Source organism: Cricetulus griseus, chromosome 7 (genome assembly GCF_003668045.3).
Source record: "Cricetulus griseus strain 17A/GY chromosome 7, alternate assembly CriGri-PICRH-1.0, whole genome shotgun sequence".
NCBI lineage: Eukaryota > Metazoa > Chordata > Mammalia > Rodentia > Cricetidae > Cricetulus > Cricetulus griseus.
The window spans coordinates 132925823-132946684 of NC_048600.1; the positions used below are offsets into that span (position 1 = coordinate 132925823).

General features: G+C 51.1%; 3 protein-coding genes across 4 annotated transcripts in view; 1 reads left to right on the forward strand and 2 right to left on the reverse strand.

Moving 5' to 3' along the window:
- Positions 1-5852, reverse strand: part of Nploc4 (NPL4 homolog, ubiquitin recognition factor) — a 55344-nt gene extending 49492 nt beyond the window's left edge. For both annotated transcript variants that reach the window (XM_035447191.1, XM_027425417.2), the window contains exons 1-2: positions 5690-5852; positions 978-1058 (exon numbers count right to left, since the gene is read on the reverse strand). In XM_035447191.1, the coding sequence (XP_035303082.1) occupies positions 978-1058; positions 5690-5704 (96 nt within the window). In that variant the 5' untranslated portion in view covers positions 5705-5852. The remainder of the gene's footprint in view (positions 1-977; positions 1059-5689) is intronic.
- A 64-nt stretch (positions 5853-5916) lies between these two features.
- On the forward strand, positions 5917-15188 carry Tspan10 (tetraspanin 10). The gene is made up of 3 exons (XM_027425419.2): positions 5917-6218; positions 11290-11909; positions 13498-15188. Exons 1-3 carry the CDS (start codon positions 6210-6212, stop codon positions 13823-13825), a joined length of 957 nt encoding a protein of 318 aa, XP_027281220.2. The 5' UTR covers positions 5917-6209; the 3' UTR covers positions 13826-15188.
- Positions 15163-20202, reverse strand: Pde6g (phosphodiesterase 6G). The gene is made up of 4 exons (XM_027425418.2): positions 19880-20202; positions 17366-17587; positions 16179-16219; positions 15163-15720 (listed from the first exon to the last, which is right to left on the reverse strand). The coding sequence occupies exons 2-4, from the start codon at positions 17509-17511 to the stop codon at positions 15644-15646; spliced, it is 264 nt and encodes an 87-aa protein (XP_027281219.1). The 5' UTR covers positions 17512-17587; positions 19880-20202; the 3' UTR covers positions 15163-15643.
- Positions 20203-20862: the final 660 nt, after the last annotated feature.

Genomic DNA, 20862 nt, shown 5'->3' on the forward strand with positions numbered 1-20862 from the left:
CTCAAGACCTGCTTCCAAGCAAGTTTGTAAGGATAGAAGGAGGTTGTTTTAGAGACCATTTATTGGGGTTTTATTACTAAACAAACAAAACAACAACAAAAACCACAATACCAACACACATAGTATATTCTCACTAAGAGACATCCAAAGTAGTGGAAATCACAGAAAAAGAAAATAGAACGGTGGCTACCAAGGCTGCAGTGAGGAAAAAAGGGAAGCTGTTGTTCAAGGGGGGGTGGATTTCAGAAGTGCCCAATGAAAACATTCTGTAGACATGTTAGACAGTAATGCAAGGCAAGTATACAAGAAACTTGATACAGAATAAAATAAATATGTAAATGAAGAAAAGAAGAAAAAGAACACCCAGTACCATAGATGAGAACCACATCCACAATACACCATCTAGTAAAAAAATAAAAATAAAAAATAGAAACAACAAAGCCAGGTAGTGGTGGTGCATGCCTTTAATCCCAGAACTAGGGAGGCAGAGGCAGAGGCAGGTGGATCTCTGTGAGTTCAGGCCAGCCTCAAGGTCTACAGAGTGAGTTCCAGGACAGCCAGTACTGTTACACAGAGAAACCCTGTCTCAACCAAACAAACAAAAAATTCCTCTTGGAAAGTACTTTGACATCTACCCATGGTCTGGTAGAGAGAATTGTGACAAACATCTGATCTAGAGTTCAGCATGGTGACTCATACTTGTATTCCCAACAGCACTCAGGAATCTGAGGCAGGAGAACTGCTTAGAGTCCAAGGTCAGACTACAAAGTAAGACTTGTCTTTCTGTCCCTGCCTGCCCCATCTCCCTCTCCTTCCCCACCCGTGGCCCTCCCACTACCACAAGGATCCAGCAGGTATCCAATCATACAGAGAAAAAGCCACAAGTGACAACTTGGTAGCAGGAATAAAAAAGGAAATGAGAACGGCACAGACAGGAACCCTGGAGGGGACAGGCCCCCCAAATATGTCACAGGTACCTTTTTCAAAAAGGTTGCAGCTGTTTCTCTCTTTGTCGTTGTGATACGCTTCACTCCATCCGGGGACTGGACACGGATTATCTGTTGGAAATGAAGTAAGGTGGTCACTGCACCTAGTGAGCTGTCTTGCACTTCAAGTCTCCTGGCACCTGGATTGTCCCCACCGTTCTTCACAGTGCCTGTGTGTGCAGGTGCGCTCACTTGTGCACACCCTGCTCTCACCTAGTTCCCAGGGGACAGGGCGCACTGAACCTTGAGCTCACCATTTCAGCTACTCTGGAGCTCACCATTTCAGCTACTCTGGCTGGAGACAGCAAGCAGCAGTGGGGCTCAGCTATCTCCACTTTCTGCAGTGCTAGAGTTGAGTTGCAGATGCACACCACCCTGTCCAGCTTTTCCGTGGGTGCTTTACCCACTAAACCATCTCCTCAGTCTCCAATCTCCCCCCTTCAATCACCACCTCCATTTTGCTTAAAGGGGAAAGGAGAGGTGAGGGACACCAACCCATGAGAGATGGCCAAGAGCACCACTCTGATTCAAACACCTTTTAGTTTGGTACAGAACATACCACATCAAGGCTAAACGTGGTGGAAACACCTGTCACAGGAGCACTCCAGAGGTGGAGGCAAGAGCAACAGAAGACGCCAGCCTGGGCCACACGAGACCATCTTAACATAGATTTTTTTTTCAAATTTTACATGTATAGGTGTTCTGCCTGTGTGTACATCTATCTGTGCACCACAAGTGTGTATTGCCTTTCAAGGTCCGAAGAGGGCATGACATGAAACCATCTTTTAAAAAAAGGCTGGAGAGATGGCTCAGCCCTTAAGCGCACTAGCTGTTCCTGCCCAGGATCAGGTTAAATTCCCAGCACTTCCACGGCAGCTCTCAACTGTCTCCAGCTCAGGCGATGAAATGCAATGCACACTTCTGCCCCACAGGGTCCTGCATGATTGTGGTGCACACAAATTCACACAAGCACAACACATATGTACACATAAAAATAAAAGACAAATTAGTTTAAAAGTAAAATAAAGGACCTTAACACCATGGTAAACTCTATTATTAATAGTTTGATTTCAGGGCTGGAGAGATGGATCAGAGGTTAAGAGCACTGAATGCTCTTCCAGGGGTCCTGAGTTCAATTCCCAGCAACCATATGGTGGCCCACATCCATTATGGGATCTGGTGCCCTCTTCTGGTGTGCAAATATACATGGAAGCAGAATGTTGTATACATGATAAATAAAATCTTTAAAAAAAAAAAAAAAGTTTTTCTAGGCAGGGTTTTTTTTGTTTTGGTTTGGTTTGGTTTTTCGAGACAGGGTTTCCCTGTGGCTTTGGAGGCTGTCCTGGAACTAGCTCTTGTAGACCAGGCTGGTCTCGAACTCACAGTGATCCACCTGCCTCTGCCTCCCGAGAGCTGGGATTAAAGGCGTGCACCACCAACGCCCGGCTTTCTAGGCTGGGTTTTAACAAAATGTATTTCCATGGCAAGGCAAAGCTAAAAATGTTGGCTGCCCTTCAACATTCCTAAATAAGGGACGGTTTCTAGGCCTTGATTTCTAAACTAACCCAAGCCTTCAGAGAACATGGCATTCATTATGCTAGCCCTAACTGACATGCCCTATAAACTAGGCAGTTGTTGTCCAGCCACCCGAGGGCTGAAAGGGAAAACACAAAATAACTCAGAAAATGCCTACTTCCTAATACAGCAGTCATTAATGAAGCACTATACAGAAATGCTTTGCAGATGATAAATGTGACAAGGCATTGTCTAAAGATTTTTCCTGACATACTGCAGAACTCCACAATGGCTTCCAGTCAACTGAATTTTGTCTACTTTCATCAAAGTAACTTAAGACTAATGTGGGTTTTCTAAAATAGCACGATCATGTCTCTCAATTTTTACTAACTTGCACTTGGCTTTGTCCTGTATGTTCAACATTTAGATTTTGTTCTGGATAATCCCTCTGAATATACGGATTGTTAAAGGGCATAAAATTGTGTACACAACTACCTCCCCACCACATCTGTCTCATTCCCTCACCCCGCTCATTCATCCTTATTAGGTGTGCTCTTCACTTGGGTTTGACACCTAGGAAAAACACCTCTATAAACATAAGGAAACTATCTGCACATGTTCCATTCTTCTGTCTACAACACTGAGGCATGCCGAAAAGTGAAGATGTCTGCTTCTCTGTGGAAGGCTCCACAAATGCTCCTGCATCTACTCACGCAGGAGTGGGAGCCTGTCACTAGCCACGATGAAAGCAACTGCAGGGAAGAATCCTTTGTTTCGTTGTACAAACTGGCTTCATACCCTCTGTCCTCCTTAACCAGCCTTCCCAAGTCCTGGAATTACAGGCCTATCATCACACTTAGCACGTCATCACCTGATCTACAATACGTCTGGGTTTAACAAGAAACAAGCTTGTACTGAGAAAGTTTTGGATTAACCTCTGACACAGGCTGCAAGAGACAAGATATGGAACAGACAGATTGGGTCACATAGAACACAGACTCTGAGTAAGTTAGATGTCAGAGGACAAGCACCACTAGTTCAGGTATGTGGGAATCGAGGGAGGGAGGGAGGGAGGGAGGGAAGGGGAGGGGGAGGGAGGAAGGAAAGGGGAGGGGGAGGGAGGGGAGGGGGAGGAGGGGAGGGGAGGGAGAGAGGGGGAGGGAGGGGAGAGGGAGGGAATTTCTCAGAAGAATTGTTGAGGTTTTGACAATATCACCACAGAAATTCTTTAAAGACCTCCCTTTGAATCAAAAACAAGAAAGGCAGGCTGGAGAGATGGCTCAGAGGTTAAGAGCACTGGCTGCTCTTCCAGAGGTCCTGAGTTCAATTCCCAGCGACCACATGGTGGCTCACAACCATGTATAGTGGGATTTGGTGCCCTCTTCTGGCCTGCAGGCAGAATACTGTATGCATAATAAATAAATCTTTAAAACAAAAAAGCAAAAAACAGGATTAGAGATGGCTCAGCATGTAAGAGCACTTACTGCTCTTGCAAAGAATCCTAGTTCAGTTCCCAGCATCCAAACTGAACTGCTCACAACTGCCTGTAACTTCAGCTCCAGGGCATCTTAACAACTTTTGGCTTCAACCAGCAACTACACTGACATGCACATACCCACATATGGGAACACATATGCATTTAATTTTTAAAAATGGGGCTGGTGAGATAGTTCAACTCATTATGAGCACTACTTTCGGGGCTGGAGAGATGGCTCAGAGGTTAAGAGCACTGGCTGCTCTTCCAGAGGTCCTGAGTTCAATTCCCTGCAACCACATGGTGGCTCACAGCCATCTATAACTCCGGTTCCTGAGGATCCAAACGCCTATTCTGGCCTCTTTGGGAACCAGACATCCAAATGGTACGCATACACGCAGGCAAACACCCATACACACACATAAATACATAAATCTCCAAAGTAAAACTTCTGAAATCGACTTTGTAAGAGTCTATTTAAGACCCACTGGTGCCCATGGGAGCCTTTGGAATACCTGAACAAATTGCTTTACCTCGCTAAAGACCATTACAGTAGTGGAAAGCTCAATGAGCAGGTCTAAATGCTGACAACTCATCTATTTCTAGGCAAGCCATCTAGGACACTAAACTAAAGTTTCTCTACACATCTCTCCAGAGAGAACCAGAAGACCCCTAAATGGAGCTGTGGGGAAAGAGAAGCTGCCCTCAGAGAAAAGCCTTCACTAACTCTTAACCTAACAGAAATGATAGACCTTGTCTGCAATTCCAGTATGAGGAAACTGTGACAGAAAGATCTCAAGGTCAGGAATGATGTGGGATAAACTAGTAAGACTGTCTCAAAAAAATAAAACGCTTCAAGAGCTAGACTTCCCTGGAGACCCATGGAATCCAGAAAGAAGTGATGTTATTTCGAATGCAGGGAACCACTGCGGAGCCGTCCCGGGCCTAAAGCCCCCGACATGGTTCTCATTTCCCACATACTCAAATACCCGTCAATGTTGACCACACGTCCGTCTCCATCAGACCGGCCTGCTGCTCACACCATTCCCCAACCCCTGCCACGTTCACTTGGGTGAGAAGCTCACCCAAGTGGGTCAAGTTGACCCAAGTTGACCCATGTGGGTCAACTAACGTCTGTCCACTGGTTTCCCTGCTATGCTTCACGGGGGCGCGGGGAAACAATCTCTGCGGCCAGGCTAAAGTGAAGTCAGCCTTCTTTACTGCCCTCCTTCCAAACAGGTAAGCAAGCTGTCTCTGCCAAAGAGGAGCCAGTCCCGCCAGGTGGTGGTCTGCCCCACGCCCACCCCACCCCCACCCCAGCCCGGACACTTCCTCTGCGGGGAAGGGGCTCCCTACTGATGTCCTTCTCCCGACGACTCTTCCGGCGTGAAATCGTGACGAGGCACTGCTGGGGTGGGGGAGGAGAAGGCCCTGCGGACGGGAGCAAAGGACGTAGCCGGCTCCGGGCCTGGGAGGAGACAGGGGTCCCTCGGAGCAGCCTGCGGCGCAGGCAGGAGGCCGCTCCGCGCGGACCACGGGCCTCCTCCTCGCCAGCCTCTCCAGGCTCAGCCAAGGCAGGCCCCGCGCACACCCAGCGCTGGCTGGCGGGGAGCCCTGGTGCCAGCACCGTCCGTCTCCCGCGGGCCCGCCCAGAGCGCCGGCAAATCTGCTGCCTCATCCCGGCGCCGCGCTCCCTCCCGGCCGCCGCACTCACGATGCTCTCGGCCATGGCGGCCGCTCCCGTCTCCGGGCTGGGGCCCCGGGCTGCCGCCGCCTGCCTCCCCAAAGGCCTCGCGGCCCCGGCCTCGGCCTCACTCTCGGCCCCGGCCTCCCGCCGCCGCCGCCACCTCCGCTCCAGCTTCGCCGCCCGGCTCCGCCAGCCGCCGACGTCCAGTGCTTCGCTCAACGCACTCCGCCCGGCGAACACAGACGCGAAACAAGGTTCCGGCCCCGCCAACGGCCGCGCGCATGCGCAAGCGGAGCTGCGCGCACCTCGGCCCCGCCCACCCCGGCGCCTCTGGGCCCCGGCCTCCCAGGCTCAGCAGCAGACCCAGGGTTCGGAAGTCTGCAAAGAAACAGACTTGTTCCTGAACGTCCGAACACTGCAGAAAAGCCCTAGGAAGAGACAGCATCGAGCTGCCACCCAGGAAAGTCTCCGCTGAGGGAGTTCTGCAACGTCTTCACAATTTTCCAGCAATGAGAGGGAGCTTCTTTGGCGCTTCTTTTGCAGCCTCATGCCTAAGGTTTGAAGGAGCAGATGTTATGGAAATCTTTCAAGAGGCTAAAAGCCACCTTTTTATTTATTTATTTGTTTGTTTGGTTGGTTGGTTGGTTGGTTTTTCGAGACAGGGTTTCTCTGTGTAGCTTTGGAGGCTGTCCTGGCACTCGCTCTGTAGACCAGGCTGGCCTCAAACTCACAGAGATCCGCCTGCCTCTGCCTCCCTAGTGCTGGGATTACACGCGTGCGCCACCAACGCCCGGCTAAACCACCTTTTTTATGTTTCGGGTTTTGTTTTGGGGTTTTTTTGTTTGGTTGGGTTTTTTTGTTTCTCAAGTAGTTTGTTTTTGTGTAGCCCTGGCTGTCCTGGAACTCGCTTTGTAGACCAGGCTGGTCTCCAACTCACAGAGACCCACCCGGTTCTGCCTACCAAGCGCTCGGATTAAAGACAGGTGCCAACTCACCTGACTAGACTTTTAAAAAAAAAAAATTTAAGATTTTGGCCAGTGCACGCTTTTAATCCCAGCACTTGGGAGGAAGAGGCAGGAAGATCTCTTGTGAGTTTAAGGCCAGCCTGGTCTACAGAGCAAGTTCCAGGACAGGCTCGAAAAGTTACACAGAGAAACTCTGTCTTGGAAAAATAAAAAAAAGATTTTCTGTTTTATGTGTATGACTGTTTTGCCTACATGTATGTATGCCAACCACATTTGTGCTTGGTGCCAGAGAAAGCCAGAGGAAGGAATGGATCCCTTGGGACTGGAGTTTCAGATGCCTAAGACCCACCATGTGGGAGCTGGGAGCCAAACCCGAGTTCTCCGTAAGGGGGCACCGAATGCTCTCAAGTGTTGAGCCATCTCCCCAGCCCTCACCTTGAACTTCTGATTCTCCTGTCCCCACCTCCTAGTGCTGTGATTACTGGAGTGTGCCATCACAGCCAGTTTTATAGATGCCAGGGTAAAACTCAGGGCTTCATGCATGGCAGGAAAGAATTCTACCAAGTAGTCCACATCCAAAGCCCATTTTTAGTTAGGGCCTCATGTAGCCCAAGCTGGTTTCAAGTTTGAAATCTTCCTACCTCTGCTTCCTGAACACAGATTATAGGTGTACACTACCACCTCTGGGTCCCCTCCTATTTTCGTTGAATCCATCACCACTGCCAATGTCGGTGCTGATAACACATGTTCTTTAGCCTCTGTTAATTAAATTTTTACTTATTCATTCCATCAACAAATTCTACTGCATGCTAACTTTGTGTTTGGCATGGCTCTTACCCTGGGAGGACAGTAGAAAGGACACAGGCTCCTGCCTTGGTGCAGTTACCCCATAGGCAGGTCAGCTTGCATATATGTAATATCAGTTGGCTATTAACAATGAACACACAGACACATGAGGCCAGCATGGTCTACAGGGCGAGTTCCAGGACAACCAAGAAAACTTGTCTTGAAAAACAAAACAAACAAAAAAAATGTGACTTTCGTATCTGGCTTATACCACTTTGCATACTTTTTTTTTTCAAAGTTCACTCTTGTGGCAAGTGTCAGAACTCTACTCCTTGGATTTTTCCCCTTCTTCCTCCTCCTCCTCCTTCTCCTCCTCCTTTTTCTTCAGTGCTGGGAACAGAATAAGAATCGAGAGCCATGTCAAAAGTGGTTAGCAAGTGCTCTCCCACTAAGCTACAAACCTAGCCCAATCAAGGACATTTTTTCCTCTGTGTAGCTTTGCAGCCTCTCCCAGAACTCACTCTGGAGACCAGGCTGATCTCGAACTCACAGAGATCCACCTGCCTCTGCCTCCCAAGTGCTGGGATTAAAGGCATGCACCACCACCACCTGGCCTAATGGAGAACATCTTGTATAAGAGGGCTTATACAGTGTCAGGCTGCTGTGCCCTGGGTCATAGTGGAAGCCTGGATGGAAGAGGTAATCTAAAGCTGGCAGACACAGGTAAGGATATAGCTCTGTGAGGGCCTGAATTCAACACCGGGGTTGGAGAGAAGAAAAAAAAAAAGAAAGCATTGTTGATGATGATGGAAAAAACACCGGAGGGCTCCGGGCAATGGTGATGATGCAGTGTGGATGGCAAAGGCGAGGACACACAGGTGCTAGGCCATGTCTGGATTATAAAATTACAAGCCAGAACAACGGCAGATAAAGCAAAAAGCCGAGGATGGGCCTGGAAGCTGAAACTTTTGGGCTGGAAAGATGACTCAGAACTAGCTGTTGCTGGGTGGTGGAGGCGCACGCCTTTAGTCCCAGCACTTGGGAGGCAGAGGCAGGTGGATCTCTGTGAGTTTGAGACCAGTCTGGTCTACAAGAGCTAGTTCCAGGACAGCCTCCAAAGCCACAGAGAAACCCTGTCTCGAAAAACCAAAAAAAAAAAAAAAAAAAAAAGAACTAGCTGTTTTCACAGAGGACCGAGGTTTAATTCCCAGTTTAACTCGCATGGCAGCTCACAGCTGTTTATAACTCCAGTTCCAGGAGATGTGAAGCCTTCTGGTTTCTAAAGGTCCTGCACTCAGGTGGTGCACAGACACAGATGTAAGCAAAACACCCACACACATAAAATACACAATTAAAAACAAAGCTGAAACTGGGGGGGTGGGGGTCTGGGTGGAAACAGGAGGGAGATGTGGCAGGTACAGCAGGACCTTTCTCTTTCGCTAAACATCTCCATGAAAGTCCTGTGGGCCTACAATGACACAGACAAACATATCCACATTACCACATTCCACTCAGCAGCTGGGAGACCTGTGGAGGGACAGGGACGCGTCCAAGGCCACACAGAGTCGGTGTTTGGTGGCGTCCAGTGTTGACAGTCTTTAAACACACCTTCTGTCTCCGTAATAAACTGCATATCTCAAGTCCTTTAGCCACAAGGGCTGCTCAGTGACCATACCAAAACCCTGCCTTTGAGAGGCTCGGAGGGAGGGAACATCTGGAATGTGAATACTGATTTCTTTTTACACTGGATAAACTAGGGGATAAGCTGGCATCTGTGTTGCCCTATGGGCTCCTCAGAGACTGCATTGTGAACCAATTTGCAGAGATCTGTTCTTCTGAGGGTGCTGACAGAACAGCCGTTGAGTCTCCCAGGCTGAGGCCAAAGTGGGGCTCAACAGTGACGGCCATGAGACCAGCTTCAGAGCCACCTTACCAAAGTCACGGTTGTGCCGATATTAGGGGCATCCCTAGAGCCAAGACCAAGAATTAGGGGCTAAGAAGAAAGGCCAGCCACATCTGCAGAAGCAGGGGCTTGCCTTAAGCCCTAAAATGTGACCCCTCACATGATCCCACTGTGATCTCTGTGTGGGTGGAGCTTGCAGCTCTCCAGCTCTGAGGTGCACAGTTTACAGAGCAGCCAAGGAATACCACCACACCAGCACTATAACCTGTCCAGAGAGGTCCGGGCCACCAGTCTCTGTGGCTTTTTCAGTTCATGTGGAGGATGGAAGAGGGCGAAAGCAGCCCCTTGCTGTCTCAGGTGAGCCAGTATCTAATGGCCTAGTTCAGGTGGAAGATGTTTCTTGGCCCTAAGGTCCTCCAGGAGGCCCCTGGACCAGGTTATAGTCAACCTGACTCCTGGTCCTACCCCCAGTCTAGTTGTGTGCTACGATTTGTCATTAAGTGGATGCTAATAGGTGAGTCTCACAGATTGGGGTGGCCCTTCACTAATCAGATGGCTACTCTTGGGTCCCAGCCTCAAAGGGTCCCCGGTAGGTCTGAAAGAAACTCTGGTGTTGGGCTCCGAGCAGGAAAAAGCAAATGTCTTTTGAAGTTGAGTGTGGACTCCACAGGCTCAGACAATGCTGCCAAGTGGGCTCTGGCAAGGCGCTGTGTCCTTTTGCTCTGACAGACTCTGGCTGACAAATATCCTTCCCATATTCCCCTCCAAACTCGGAGTAAAAGAGTCATTCGTGCAGCTGGACTAGCACAGGTGGAAGGGACAGCTTCTTCCTGGTGGGACTGACTGAGATGGATTGGGACCCTTGCCTAGACACCTGGTTGTAGCCTCTTCCAAGTGAAACTGTCATTGGAAAAAACAGGCCACGCTGTGGTGGCGCACGCCTTTAAACCCAGCACTTGGGAAGCAGAGGCAGGTGGATCTCTATGAGCTCAAAGCCAGCCTGGTCTACAAAGTGAGTTCCAGGACAGCCAAGGCTACACAGAGAAACCCTGTCTCAAAAGGAAGGAAGGCAGGAAGGCGAGGTCGTGAGTAGGATTTCCCCAGCTCCCTGTAGATCGCTGTGGAGGGCTTCTCCTGTGTCTCCTGCTCAGCTGACCTGCCTGCTGGAGGGCATGTTTTCCTTGCCTCCTTTTGATTGCTGCCCCAGTCTACTGGCTGTCCCTCTCCCTGCTCAGAAAGCCGGGCGGGCAGGACCCCCACAATCCATCCCTGTATCCTCCACACTGGATCCAGCGTAGTGTCCATACGTGGCCTAGGTCCAGTTGGTGGGTCTGAGATGATGCAGAGAAATCAAGGTTGGTTTCACAGAGGAAGGTGGGGGTTGGGGTGTCACAGGATCAGCTTCTCAGTCCCAGGCAGCCTGCACTTGGGTGGGAAAGTCCCTCCTGTGACTGCACAAAGTCACTGCAGACTGATACAAAGAGGCCATTCCAAATGCAGGGGATGCAGAGCCACTGCTCTGTCACGTGGGCAGGGACAGAAATCCTGACTGTGAATATCAGTCCTGGGGAAGACCATGACGGGTCCCTCTTTCACAAGGGGGTGGAAGAAAGGAAGTGGGCACATCTTTTAAGTGCCGGGCTGCCCAGTCTTTACCATAGGCCCTCCAGGGGCTACCACTACACTGTCCTAAATGAGGTTGGCCCCATAGCTACCCAGGCAGACAGTGAGCTAGGAGTCCCATAGAAGTCTTCACCGCCCTTCTGCTCCTTGCATAAGCAGGATAAGGCCACAAATTCCCAGGCCCCTCGATATCCAATTCTTCAAGTCTTTGCTTCCTCCCACAAGCTTCCGCCAAGCCCACCCCATCCTCTTAGCTCCTGCCTAGTGAGACCTCACCCTTGCTGGGTGTCACACAGTCTGAGTGGCTGAGGGATCACCAATGCATCCTTTAAGTCTTCTTTCCTGCCCAGGAGCCGCCACTCACCGGGAACGGTTCACCTGCCTCAAACATCCCAGGTCCAGCACTCTGGGAGGATCAGGTGGAGGCCTGGGGCTGCAGATGCTGTCCTGGGACTGCAAAGCACCAGGCCTGGAGGGAAGACAAGGCCTCCTCTCTGCCACTTTCCACAGGAGGTAGCTGTGTCAAGTATCTGACTTTCCTCTCGAACTTCTTCTTCTCCCTGCTGGCCCTGTTGGCCCTGGCAGCAGGGCTCTGGGGCCTGGCTGTCAAAAGGTCTCCAGAGAGTGGCTGGGGAGGAGCCCTGCCGACAGACCCCATGTTGTTGCTAGTGCTGGGAGGCCTGGTGGTCAGTGTCGTGAGCCTGTCTGGATGTCTGGGTGCTCTCTGTGAGAACAGATGCCTACTGCACTTCTACTGTGGAGCCGTCCTCATCTGCCTAGCACTGGAAGCCCTGGCAGGGACTCTGGTGGTGGCCCTCTGGGGCCCACTGCAGGACGGCCTGAAGTATTCCCTGCATGCGGCCATCATCCATTACTGGGATGATCCGGACCTATGCTTCCTCCTTGACCAAGTCCAGCTGGGGCTACAATGCTGTGGGGTACTTTCCTACCAGGACTGGCAACAGAATCTGTGAGTGTCCCCCGTACTCGACATGGGCAAGAGCGGGTGGTGGTCTGAACGCCTCGTCCTTGTGTACACACTCAACCACATGCCTGTACCCAAGTTTCCTTGCGTGTGTCTGCTCATATATCCCTTCTAAGTAAACACAGATGAGGGCTCATACTAAGGCACACATGTCACCTATGTGCAGGCAGACAAGCAAATGTGTACACTAACGCATCAGGTGTGTGGCACTTGCCTTTCCCTACACCATGGGCCTTGAACCTGAATGAGCTCAACTTTTGGCCAACTCTAGGGCCCAGACTCAGCTTCTCCATGCTGTCCTTCCACTATGGGGTTCTAAAGAAAAAGCCAAGCCAGAAGACACCAGGAAAGTATTTTTTTAATCTCAGGAAATCTCAGTATCAAGAAAAATCCCTTAGGTTAGCTGAGGTCATCCATCTATGCCTCTGCAGGGTTATATGCATGTGTCCTGTGAGTGTGATTAAACTTCCCAGGCATGACACAATGTTTATGTTCTGCTTGAGAGTCCCCTTTTGTCTACATCCTCCAATGCATAGACACACTGAGCAGCTCCTTTCCTCCCTGTGACATGCAGGGTAAACATGATGCTCCCTCCTCAAGCCTCTGAGGACAATTGATATCGAGGGATGGAGACAGAAGAGGCTCTAAAAACTGGTCATTTAGCAGGCAGTAGTGGCACACGCCTTTAGTCCCAGCACTCGGGAGGCAGATCTCTGTGAGTTCGAGACCAGCCTGGTCTACAAAGCAAGTTCCAGGACAGCCTCCAAAGCCACAGGAAACCCTGTCTCAAAACAGCACCCCCCCCCCTGGTTATTTGTTGCTAACGTAGCTGCAATGTATGGTGCCTACCATGCTCCTGGAACCCTGCAAACTTCCCCGTGGTTACTGGGAGAACCTGTGCACAGTGAGTACATTCTGTGGGTGGGTGTCAGGGCCTGGTGTGTGAAGTCTAGGCCTGTGGAAAATGACAACCGCAGTTCCTTAGCCACCAGGGGCTCCTCATGGTTCTGAGCCTTTCTCTGCTGCCCACTAACTCCTCTTCCCATTGCAGCTTCCTCGGTGACACTGCCTGCTCAATAAACTCTCAGCGTAGATGAGGCAAGGCCTCCTTACCGCCTCTCCTTCAACCACCTCACTAAATAGTTACTTGCCTGCCCAGATAGACACCCCACTCCACCTCCACCCCTGTCCGAAAGTATGGAGGGGTGTAAGCCTGAGATACAAAAAACTGAGTGTCAAACCGGGCGGTGGTGGCACACGCCTTTAATCCCAGCACTCGGGAGGCGGAGGCAGGGGGATCTCTGTGAGTTCAAGGCCAGCCTGGTCTACAGAGCGAGTGCCAGAACAGCCTCCAAAGCTACAGAGAAACCCTGTCTCGCAAAAACAAAAACAAAACTTGAGTGTCCTGTATGTGTGTTTGCATATGTATGCATGTGAGTGTGTGTGTGTGTGTGTGTGTGTGCGTGTGTGTGTGTGTGTGAGTGTGTGTGTGTGTGTGTGTGAGTGTGTGTGTGTGTGTGAGAGTTTGAAGGCAGGCCTCCTCTCTAGGACTAAACCTTGTGTTGCCCTTCAGGTACTTTAACTGCAGCTCTCCCGGGGTACAAGCCTGTAGCCTTCCTGCCTCCTGCTGCATCAACCCCCAGGAAGAAGGAGCTTTGGTGAACACTCAGTGTGGCTTTGGGGTGTTGCACCTGGACCAGGCTGCAGCTGGACAAATAGTATACCTGCAGGGCTGCTGGCCTGTGCTGCAACAGTGGCTGCGAGGGAGCATACAGACCATAGGCGGCTGTGCCATCGCTGTTGTCATGATCCAAGGGACTGAACTCCTGGTAGCTGCCTGCCTGCTAAGGGCCCTAGCTGCCCAAAAGGCAGCAGAGGACACAGAACCCAGCCATCTGTGAGGTGGCAGCACCATTGTCCCCACTGAGGAGAGCTGAGAAGACCCTATTACAGGCCAAGTTCCAGGCCTCTCCTCATCTTCCAGGGAAGGTGTCAGAGTAACTCCCCATGGGACAGACACCTGGGTTCCACTCCTGGCCATTGCCTCTTTGCTACACCTGTCCCCAAGTTCCACCTAGACTGACTGTGCTGTCCCAATTTCACAGCTTCACTCCTGGTTTTCAGGACCCATCTAAGCCCATGGCTGGCTTTTGCAAAGGCTACCATGGTAGTCTGTACCTGAGCACACCTGCTTCCCACTAGGCCGGCAGGAAGAGCATGGGCTGAGGGCTCTTGCTTCCAACCTCAGCCACCTACTCTGAATCTGACTTACCCTGACTGGCTCTAGATCCCGATTTCCACAGGATTGGCTCCCCATGGGCTTCCTCCTGCTTTCTGGTCTTTGGTGAGATGTAAGGTATGGTCTAGGCCACACCCTGTAGAAAGCTTTTTGGTAGGAGGAAGACTTGTTTATTGGTGTGTGCATTCATATTTACAGAGTAAACTACAGATCTCTCGATGACTGGGACTGTCTTCCTCAAATCAAAATGGAGACAATTTCTCGTTTCCCAGCTAGGGCCAACTGCAGGTCGAGGGCACCCCAGCTCTGACTCATCTGTAGAGTTAGCAGGGTTAATATGTGGCTGTCTCATAAGTGGAGTCTTGTTCTTTTCTGTTCTCTTCTTTCTTCTTCAGACGGAGCCTTGTGTCGCAGGCTGGCCTTGAACTCCTTATGGAGCCGAGGATGATCTTCATCCTCCTGCCTCCTGCTCACGAGGCTGGAATTACAACCGTGCACCAAAATACCTAACACACAGGGCCCTTCTGAAAGCCATTTTCTGGCCATTCAAAGGGATAATCGTACATTTACCCTAAGAATTGTGGGTGCTTCGGGGTGAGCTTGCCCAGGTGTGAGCCTATATGCCTTATGCCTATGTGTGGAATCCTCACATTACTGGGGGTACACAGTGGGGTGTCAGCCCAGTCTCAGAATGGACTGGCTGGGCCATGGGGATCCTCATTAGGCGCTTGTGTTTAGGTTTCTAGTTTTTGTCCTTTCCTACCTTCTTAGAGAGTCTGCGTCATTAACTATGGCCACCAGGAGTGAGGGTCAGGGCCAGGCTTATATCCAGGACCTCTAAGCCAAGACTCTGTGCAGTGTGTGTTCAATGGGAGTTTTCTATTTCTCATTCTCGACACTGTCTGCTACTTCCACCTGCCCTGAACCTTCATCCATGGCGCAGATAAAGCAGCCCTACTGCTGACGCCGCACTCCATCAGTGTGCCTGCCTCAGATAAGTAAGGGCACGCTAATTTTATTTTGAAAGAGGGACAAGGGACAGAGTATGTTGGGAAGGCTGGTATAATGGGTGGAGTAGCCTCTTACCACATCACCCCAGGACAGTGTCCCACCCAAGACACCCATCTGGAAGGGCTGCAGGCAGAGGAGCTTTCTTCTGCACAGAAGGCAGTTCAGGAAGACATTATTGGGGAGTCCATTCCTGCATTCCAGCTACAAGGACGGGAGGTGGGGCTGGGTTCCCCTCCCTTCTTTCTTCTGACCAGTGACTTCAGGTCAGCAGAGTGTCCTGTGGGAGGCTGATGGCTCTTGGTAGCTGGTATCAGGGGATGAAGCTGTCCCACCTGGAGGCCAGGGGCAACCTAGCTAGGGACTCAGGCTTGGCTTTGGGAAGGGGTCCTGGACAGGGCTTACAGAGGGTGGTGGGGTGGAGTGGATCTTCAGCAGGCCTCTTCCACAGGCCTCACATAGCAGGGATTGACTAAATGATGCCGTACTGGGCCAGCTCATGCAGCTCCAGGTGGTTGAAGGCCTCCCAAGGACAGATGACAGTGATGTCTGTAGGAAAGGTGTGATTAAAGAGGACTCCATGGCCCTGGGACCAACCCATTCCCTGTTCCCTTTCTTTTCACTCCCCACATAAAAGCCATGCCTGCCTAGGTTTCAAGTCTAAACTCTGATGGCAAATCTTCCTCCTAGGCAGGAAGCATCAACTTTGTCCATCTACTGGGTCCTGCCTCCAGTTGAGAAGAAAGTGGAAGACCCACATGGGAAGCTGAAGGGACCCTAGCCCAAAGTTGGAAGGAGCAGCAAAAGTTTCTTCTGTGGCTAGTGAACCTACCCCATGGGGACCACCCCTCTCAGTGGGATCTGAAGCCTGATGCTGGGAGAGAAATAGGAACAGGATGGGAGGCAGGCCGGGCAGTAGAGAGGAACCTGGGACCTGTGGAAGTGTATCTGAGGGATGCAGGGACTCGGGAGAGCTACCCACATGCAACAACCCTGAGTCGTCATACCTGTTCCCAAGCCTTCCATTCCAGGAATGTCATCCCCAAACCTGCAAGGACAGATTGGTCAAGGATGATGTCTCCAGGTCTAGATCTAGCCACCCTTGCATACCAGACTTCCTCCCCAACATCTGCTACTGGGCAGGGTCTGAGCTCTCTTTTACCAACATGGGACTAGTGTGCTTCCCAGATTTCCACAGGCCAAGGACCAGGAAAGGAAGCATGAGCCCAGGTACACACGGGCTGGCACCGACACAGTGTTGTCTGGGTGGGTATGGGCTGTGCGTCTCTGCAGGAGTGTGACGTGGAGCGTGTGAGTGAGTGTGAGGGTGCCATGTGTGTCTCAATGTGCCAGCTGTGGTGTGTCCCTGACAGACAAACTAGTCTCCAGTGTGCAACAATATTGAGAGGTGGTGGCTCTTTAAGAGGGGTCCCAAGTAGAGCGTGATTGCATCACAAGGAAACATGACCGTGGATTGATGCTGCTGTCCTCACAGGACAGGGTTACAACTCTACAGATGAGGTGGCTGTAAGGGAAAGGCTGGCTACTCTGCTTTCTATGTTTCTCTGTGTAGACAGGGTTTCTCTGTGTAGCTTTGTAGACTGGGCTGACCTTGAACTCACAGAGATCCTCCTGCCTCTGCCTCCCGAGTGCTGGGATCAAAGGCGTGCGCCACCACCACCCTGCTCTGTTTTCTCTGACTACATACGATGTCTCCTTTACAGCTCTCCTGCCATGACACTGCCCTCTAGGTTGTAATATAGCCACAGGGTCTTTACCAGAGTCCAATCGGCTGAGACCACCCTTCCTGGAACTCTCAGTCTCCAAAACCGTGCACACTACAAATCCTCTCTATATAAAGCTATATAAACTGTATTCGTGTCCCGTTATTTTCTCATAACAACAGAAAGCTGGCTAAGGTAATGTCTGTAGGTGTTCACATGTAGGTATCTGTGTGTGCACAGGTGAATGGTGGGGCACACACACATCCCTGAGGAGATTCAGGCAGTCTGCTTTCCAGACCTGCCTGGCTGCAGCACCTGGTGTAAATAATGGGCCCCTGGTTCCCCCAAAACCAACTCCTGAGTCCCCATTCATCAGAACGAAGACAAACTGCTGCAAGGAACCTTGTCCTCCCATGAAGCCTGGGAACAGCGTTCCTTCTGTGAAAGGTTCCCCTCTGCTGTTTGCTTACCCTTGGACGCCTTTCTTGGGAGGCTTGCTCTTGAACTGCCTGGTTTGCCGTTGCTTAAACTTAGGTGGTCCTTTCCTGGGGGTAACTGGTCCTCCCATCACCCGAGTGGCCGACCGGATCTCAGCCTTGGGTGGCTCCAGGTTCATGGTGAGGGTGGCAGAGACACTGCAGTGACCCTTAGCTTCTGGACTCGGTCAGGCTGGGCTGGCCTCCTCATGCAGGCTGGGGTAGACCAGACAGATGGAATCCCATTAGCTCTTGCTCTTCCCATCCAACCTTAGGAGCTGAGGGCCTGACACCCAGGAGCCACCCTGAGACAGTTGTCTCCACTGCAGGAAACCACCCTGCCACCCTACTCCCCCCCCCACTTCCCAGTATTCTCTCTCCTCCTGGCACCATCAGGCACCTCCCGCTGCTATCAGCCACAGGCAACTCATGAGCTCCCTTGAGCTCCCTTGTGCCCATTCAATACTCCTAACTCACATCAAACACAATCTTTTTGCTGCACCACCACCACCATGTCGCAAACCAGGGCTTTTTACTATCTCTCCTTGAACACCCTTGATCCCTGCACCCTCCCTCTCATCCCCTGGGATCTGACCTAGCCATGTCACTCTGTGGAAAGCCTTCTGAGGACTCCTGGGATGGTAAACATAGGATGCCCCCTCTTGATCCTGCAAGCGATTCCCACAGCCTCTCACCATCTCTTCCAAGTGATCAGTCCCTGGCTGCTGTCACTGGTGGCAGGTCCCTTCTCAGGAAGGCCTCCTCTGACTCTACGTCATGTCATTCTATATTCCCAGGTCCTAATTTATTTCTTCATACCTCATTCTTTTTATTTTTTGGAAACAGGGTTTCTCTGTGGCTTTGGAGGCTGTCCTGGAACTAGCTCTTGTAGATCAGGCTGGTTTTGAACTCACAGAGATCCGCCTGCCTCTGCCTCCCGAGTGCTGGGACTAAAGGCGTGCGCCACCAACACCCAGCTTTCATATCACATTCTGGCTAAATTCCTCATTTATTTACATGCCCCCTTAAGTCTGTTTGTTCTTATTTATGTACTTGTTGGTTCCACTTATTATCTGTCCCTTGGGGTTGGACTTGGTGCTAATGAATAATGCCCCACAAAATAGAAGGGGCCTGTTGGGTGCCCCTCACTTTCAGGGCTCTGTTTCCAAGGGCCAAGCCAGAAGCAGGTCTCAGGGAGGGCAGTTACCCTGGGATTCTTCCCTTAGGCTGCTCACTGGCTCACTGGCTTGGAGATTTTTCTTGGTTAGACATCACCTGAGGACTCTGCTGCCCTGCATCAGGCCACAACCTAGAACACACTATACAGGATGGCCCCTCCTCCTCTCCCTAAGAGCACTAAGCCCCTGTGACTTTGCCAAGGACAGCACAGTTTTCTGTAATCCTATTAGTGCCTCAAGGAGACTCCTAATCTCCCAGAGTTTCTAGGAAGCTGCATAACCCTCACATGCTGCTGAATACAGGTGGCCCACACAGGAGGTGCCGCCCCGACCCTGAGGTGTTCAAGGGACTACCTCGGAGAGGCCCCTCTCTGCCCTCAGTCCTATGTGGTGTAGCGCTGATCCAGCCTTAAGCCACTGTCAGTGGTCTGCTGGAACATTGGGGCTGAGACTAGTCAGCAGACAAGGATGAGTCTGTTGTAGTCAACGTCCACGTCAATCTCAGTGGCTCCCCCCACCCTTCCTAGGTTCAGCCTTTGTCCCTGAAGCCAGCCAGCACCAACCTCAGGGACCAGGACTCAGTGTTGGTATTCAGGCGTCTGCACCGGCCTGCCCTTGGGGTTCTGACAGGATTCACCCTCAGCTGCAGCCACTAAGAGCACCACCTGTGCACATTCACTGTGTTCCCTTTTAAAAGAGCCCTGCCCGCCTCCCATCCTTCTCTGTGTTCCTTTTTCTCTCTCTGTTCCTCTCTCTCTCTCTCTCTCTCTCTCTCTCTGCCTCTCTGCTTCTCTGCTTCTCTCTCCACTCTCTTCTCTTCTGCTGCTCCTGCCCCCAGAGCCTGGTCCTCCCACTCCCTTCCCCCCTTCTCTCATTCACTTCCCCCTAATTAAAAACTTCTCCACGTGAGCTCTGTTGCGTGGTGTCTTTCTCTCTCGTGCTGCTTTTTATAATTACTACACTCAGGCCGCTCAGTCCTGAAGCACCCATCCCTTACTTCCCAGTGGTAAAACACTTCTCAAACCAAAGGCCACCCCCGACAGAGCTCCAGTGATCGGTGCTGTTTCCATGGAAACCATGCCTGAGAAGCCTAGCCCAGACTGAAGCTAGTTCCATTCAGTTGTACGAACAGGTGGCTGGCCTTGGTAATGGACATTTGACATTGAGGAGAAGCAGAGGAGGTGGCTGGCAGGACAGGGATAGGGGACCAGCTTCTAAAGACTCAGAGCTCAGTAGAGACGGTAAAAGCCTGTTGATGTCCCCCGACCCCAGCTCTGAATGAGCAGACACCTGGCTGTTGGAAAGGGCAACAAAATGGGTCACTACTCACCAAGCACTGGGCAGGTCTCAGGGAGCCACAGGGTCCCGTCGGCTGGACCTAGGAACTTATCCTCCTGCTGGTGAGCCGATTATGTCTCTCTCTTCTGACGCTACACGAATGAGATTGCTGGGCCTTGAGGGAGCCACTGGGCTGCTGGGGGCGGTCAGAAGGGGTTCAGGTGCAGACAAGGGCCTGAAGGAAGAACATCCAAGGGGAGGCGGAGTATGATATTCACCAGCTGTGGGAGTAAAGCTCCAGAAACAACAGGGCCACCTTCTAGACAGCTCTTGGTTGGGCGACCCTCCCTTTCTGTTCCATCCATGGAGAAACCTGTCTGTGGACCTTGATGCTCTATGTGGCAGCCCCCCCCCACCCCCAACACGACGCATTCCAACCCTGCTACTCTATGTAGTCCACGTTTCCTCTAGCTTCCTCCTCTGGGGCCTCTAGAGCTCTGCCTCAGTGTCTTAGAGCCCCTCAGGCTAGGGTAGAACACATATTTCAGTTCAGCTTTTTTTCCTTCTTTACACTCATTTGTATGTTTGGATAAGATTAGCTTTTTGTTTTTCTTTTCTTTTTAAAAATATGGTCTTATGGGGCTGGAGGGATGGCTCAGAGGTTAAGAGCACTGACTGTTCTTCCAGAGGTCCTGAGTTCAATTCCCAGCAACCACATGGTGGCTCACAACCATCTGTAATGAGATCTGGTGCCCTCTTCTGGTGTGCAGATATACATGGAAGCAGAATGTTGTATACATAATAAATAAATAAAATGTTTTTAAAAAAATATGGTCTTATGCTCTTTCTTACTGTTCCTCAGAAGAGGCAAGCAGGTTTTTGCCTCTCTCTCTCTCTCTCTCTCTCTCTCTCTCTCTCTCTCTCCCTCTCTCTCTCTCTCTCTCCCCTCACTCCCTTCCCTTCCCCTACCTCCCCTTGCCTTCCCCCAATAAAACTTCCCACATCCAATCTGTCATGCAGCAAAGGATGGTCTTG

Bases quoted from the DNA above. Each gene is read 5' to 3' on its own strand.
- Tspan10 (XM_027425419.2), top strand. The intron at 11,910-13,497 runs GTGAGTGTCCCC...GTTGCCCTTCAG, and splicing joins CAGGACTGGCAACAGAATCT to GTACTTTAACTGCAGCTCTC.
- Pde6g (XM_027425418.2), bottom strand. From the start codon at position 17,511: ATGAACCTGGAGCCACCCAAGGCTGAGATCCGGTCGGCCACTCGGGTG. The intron at 16,220-17,365 runs GTAAGCAAACAG...CTGTCCTTGCAG, and splicing joins CCCAAGAAAGGCGTCCAAGG to GTTTGGGGATGACATTCCTG. The intron at 15,721-16,178 runs GTATGACGACTC...CCTTTCCTACAG, and splicing joins AATGGAAGGCTTGGGAACAG to ACATCACTGTCATCTGTCCT.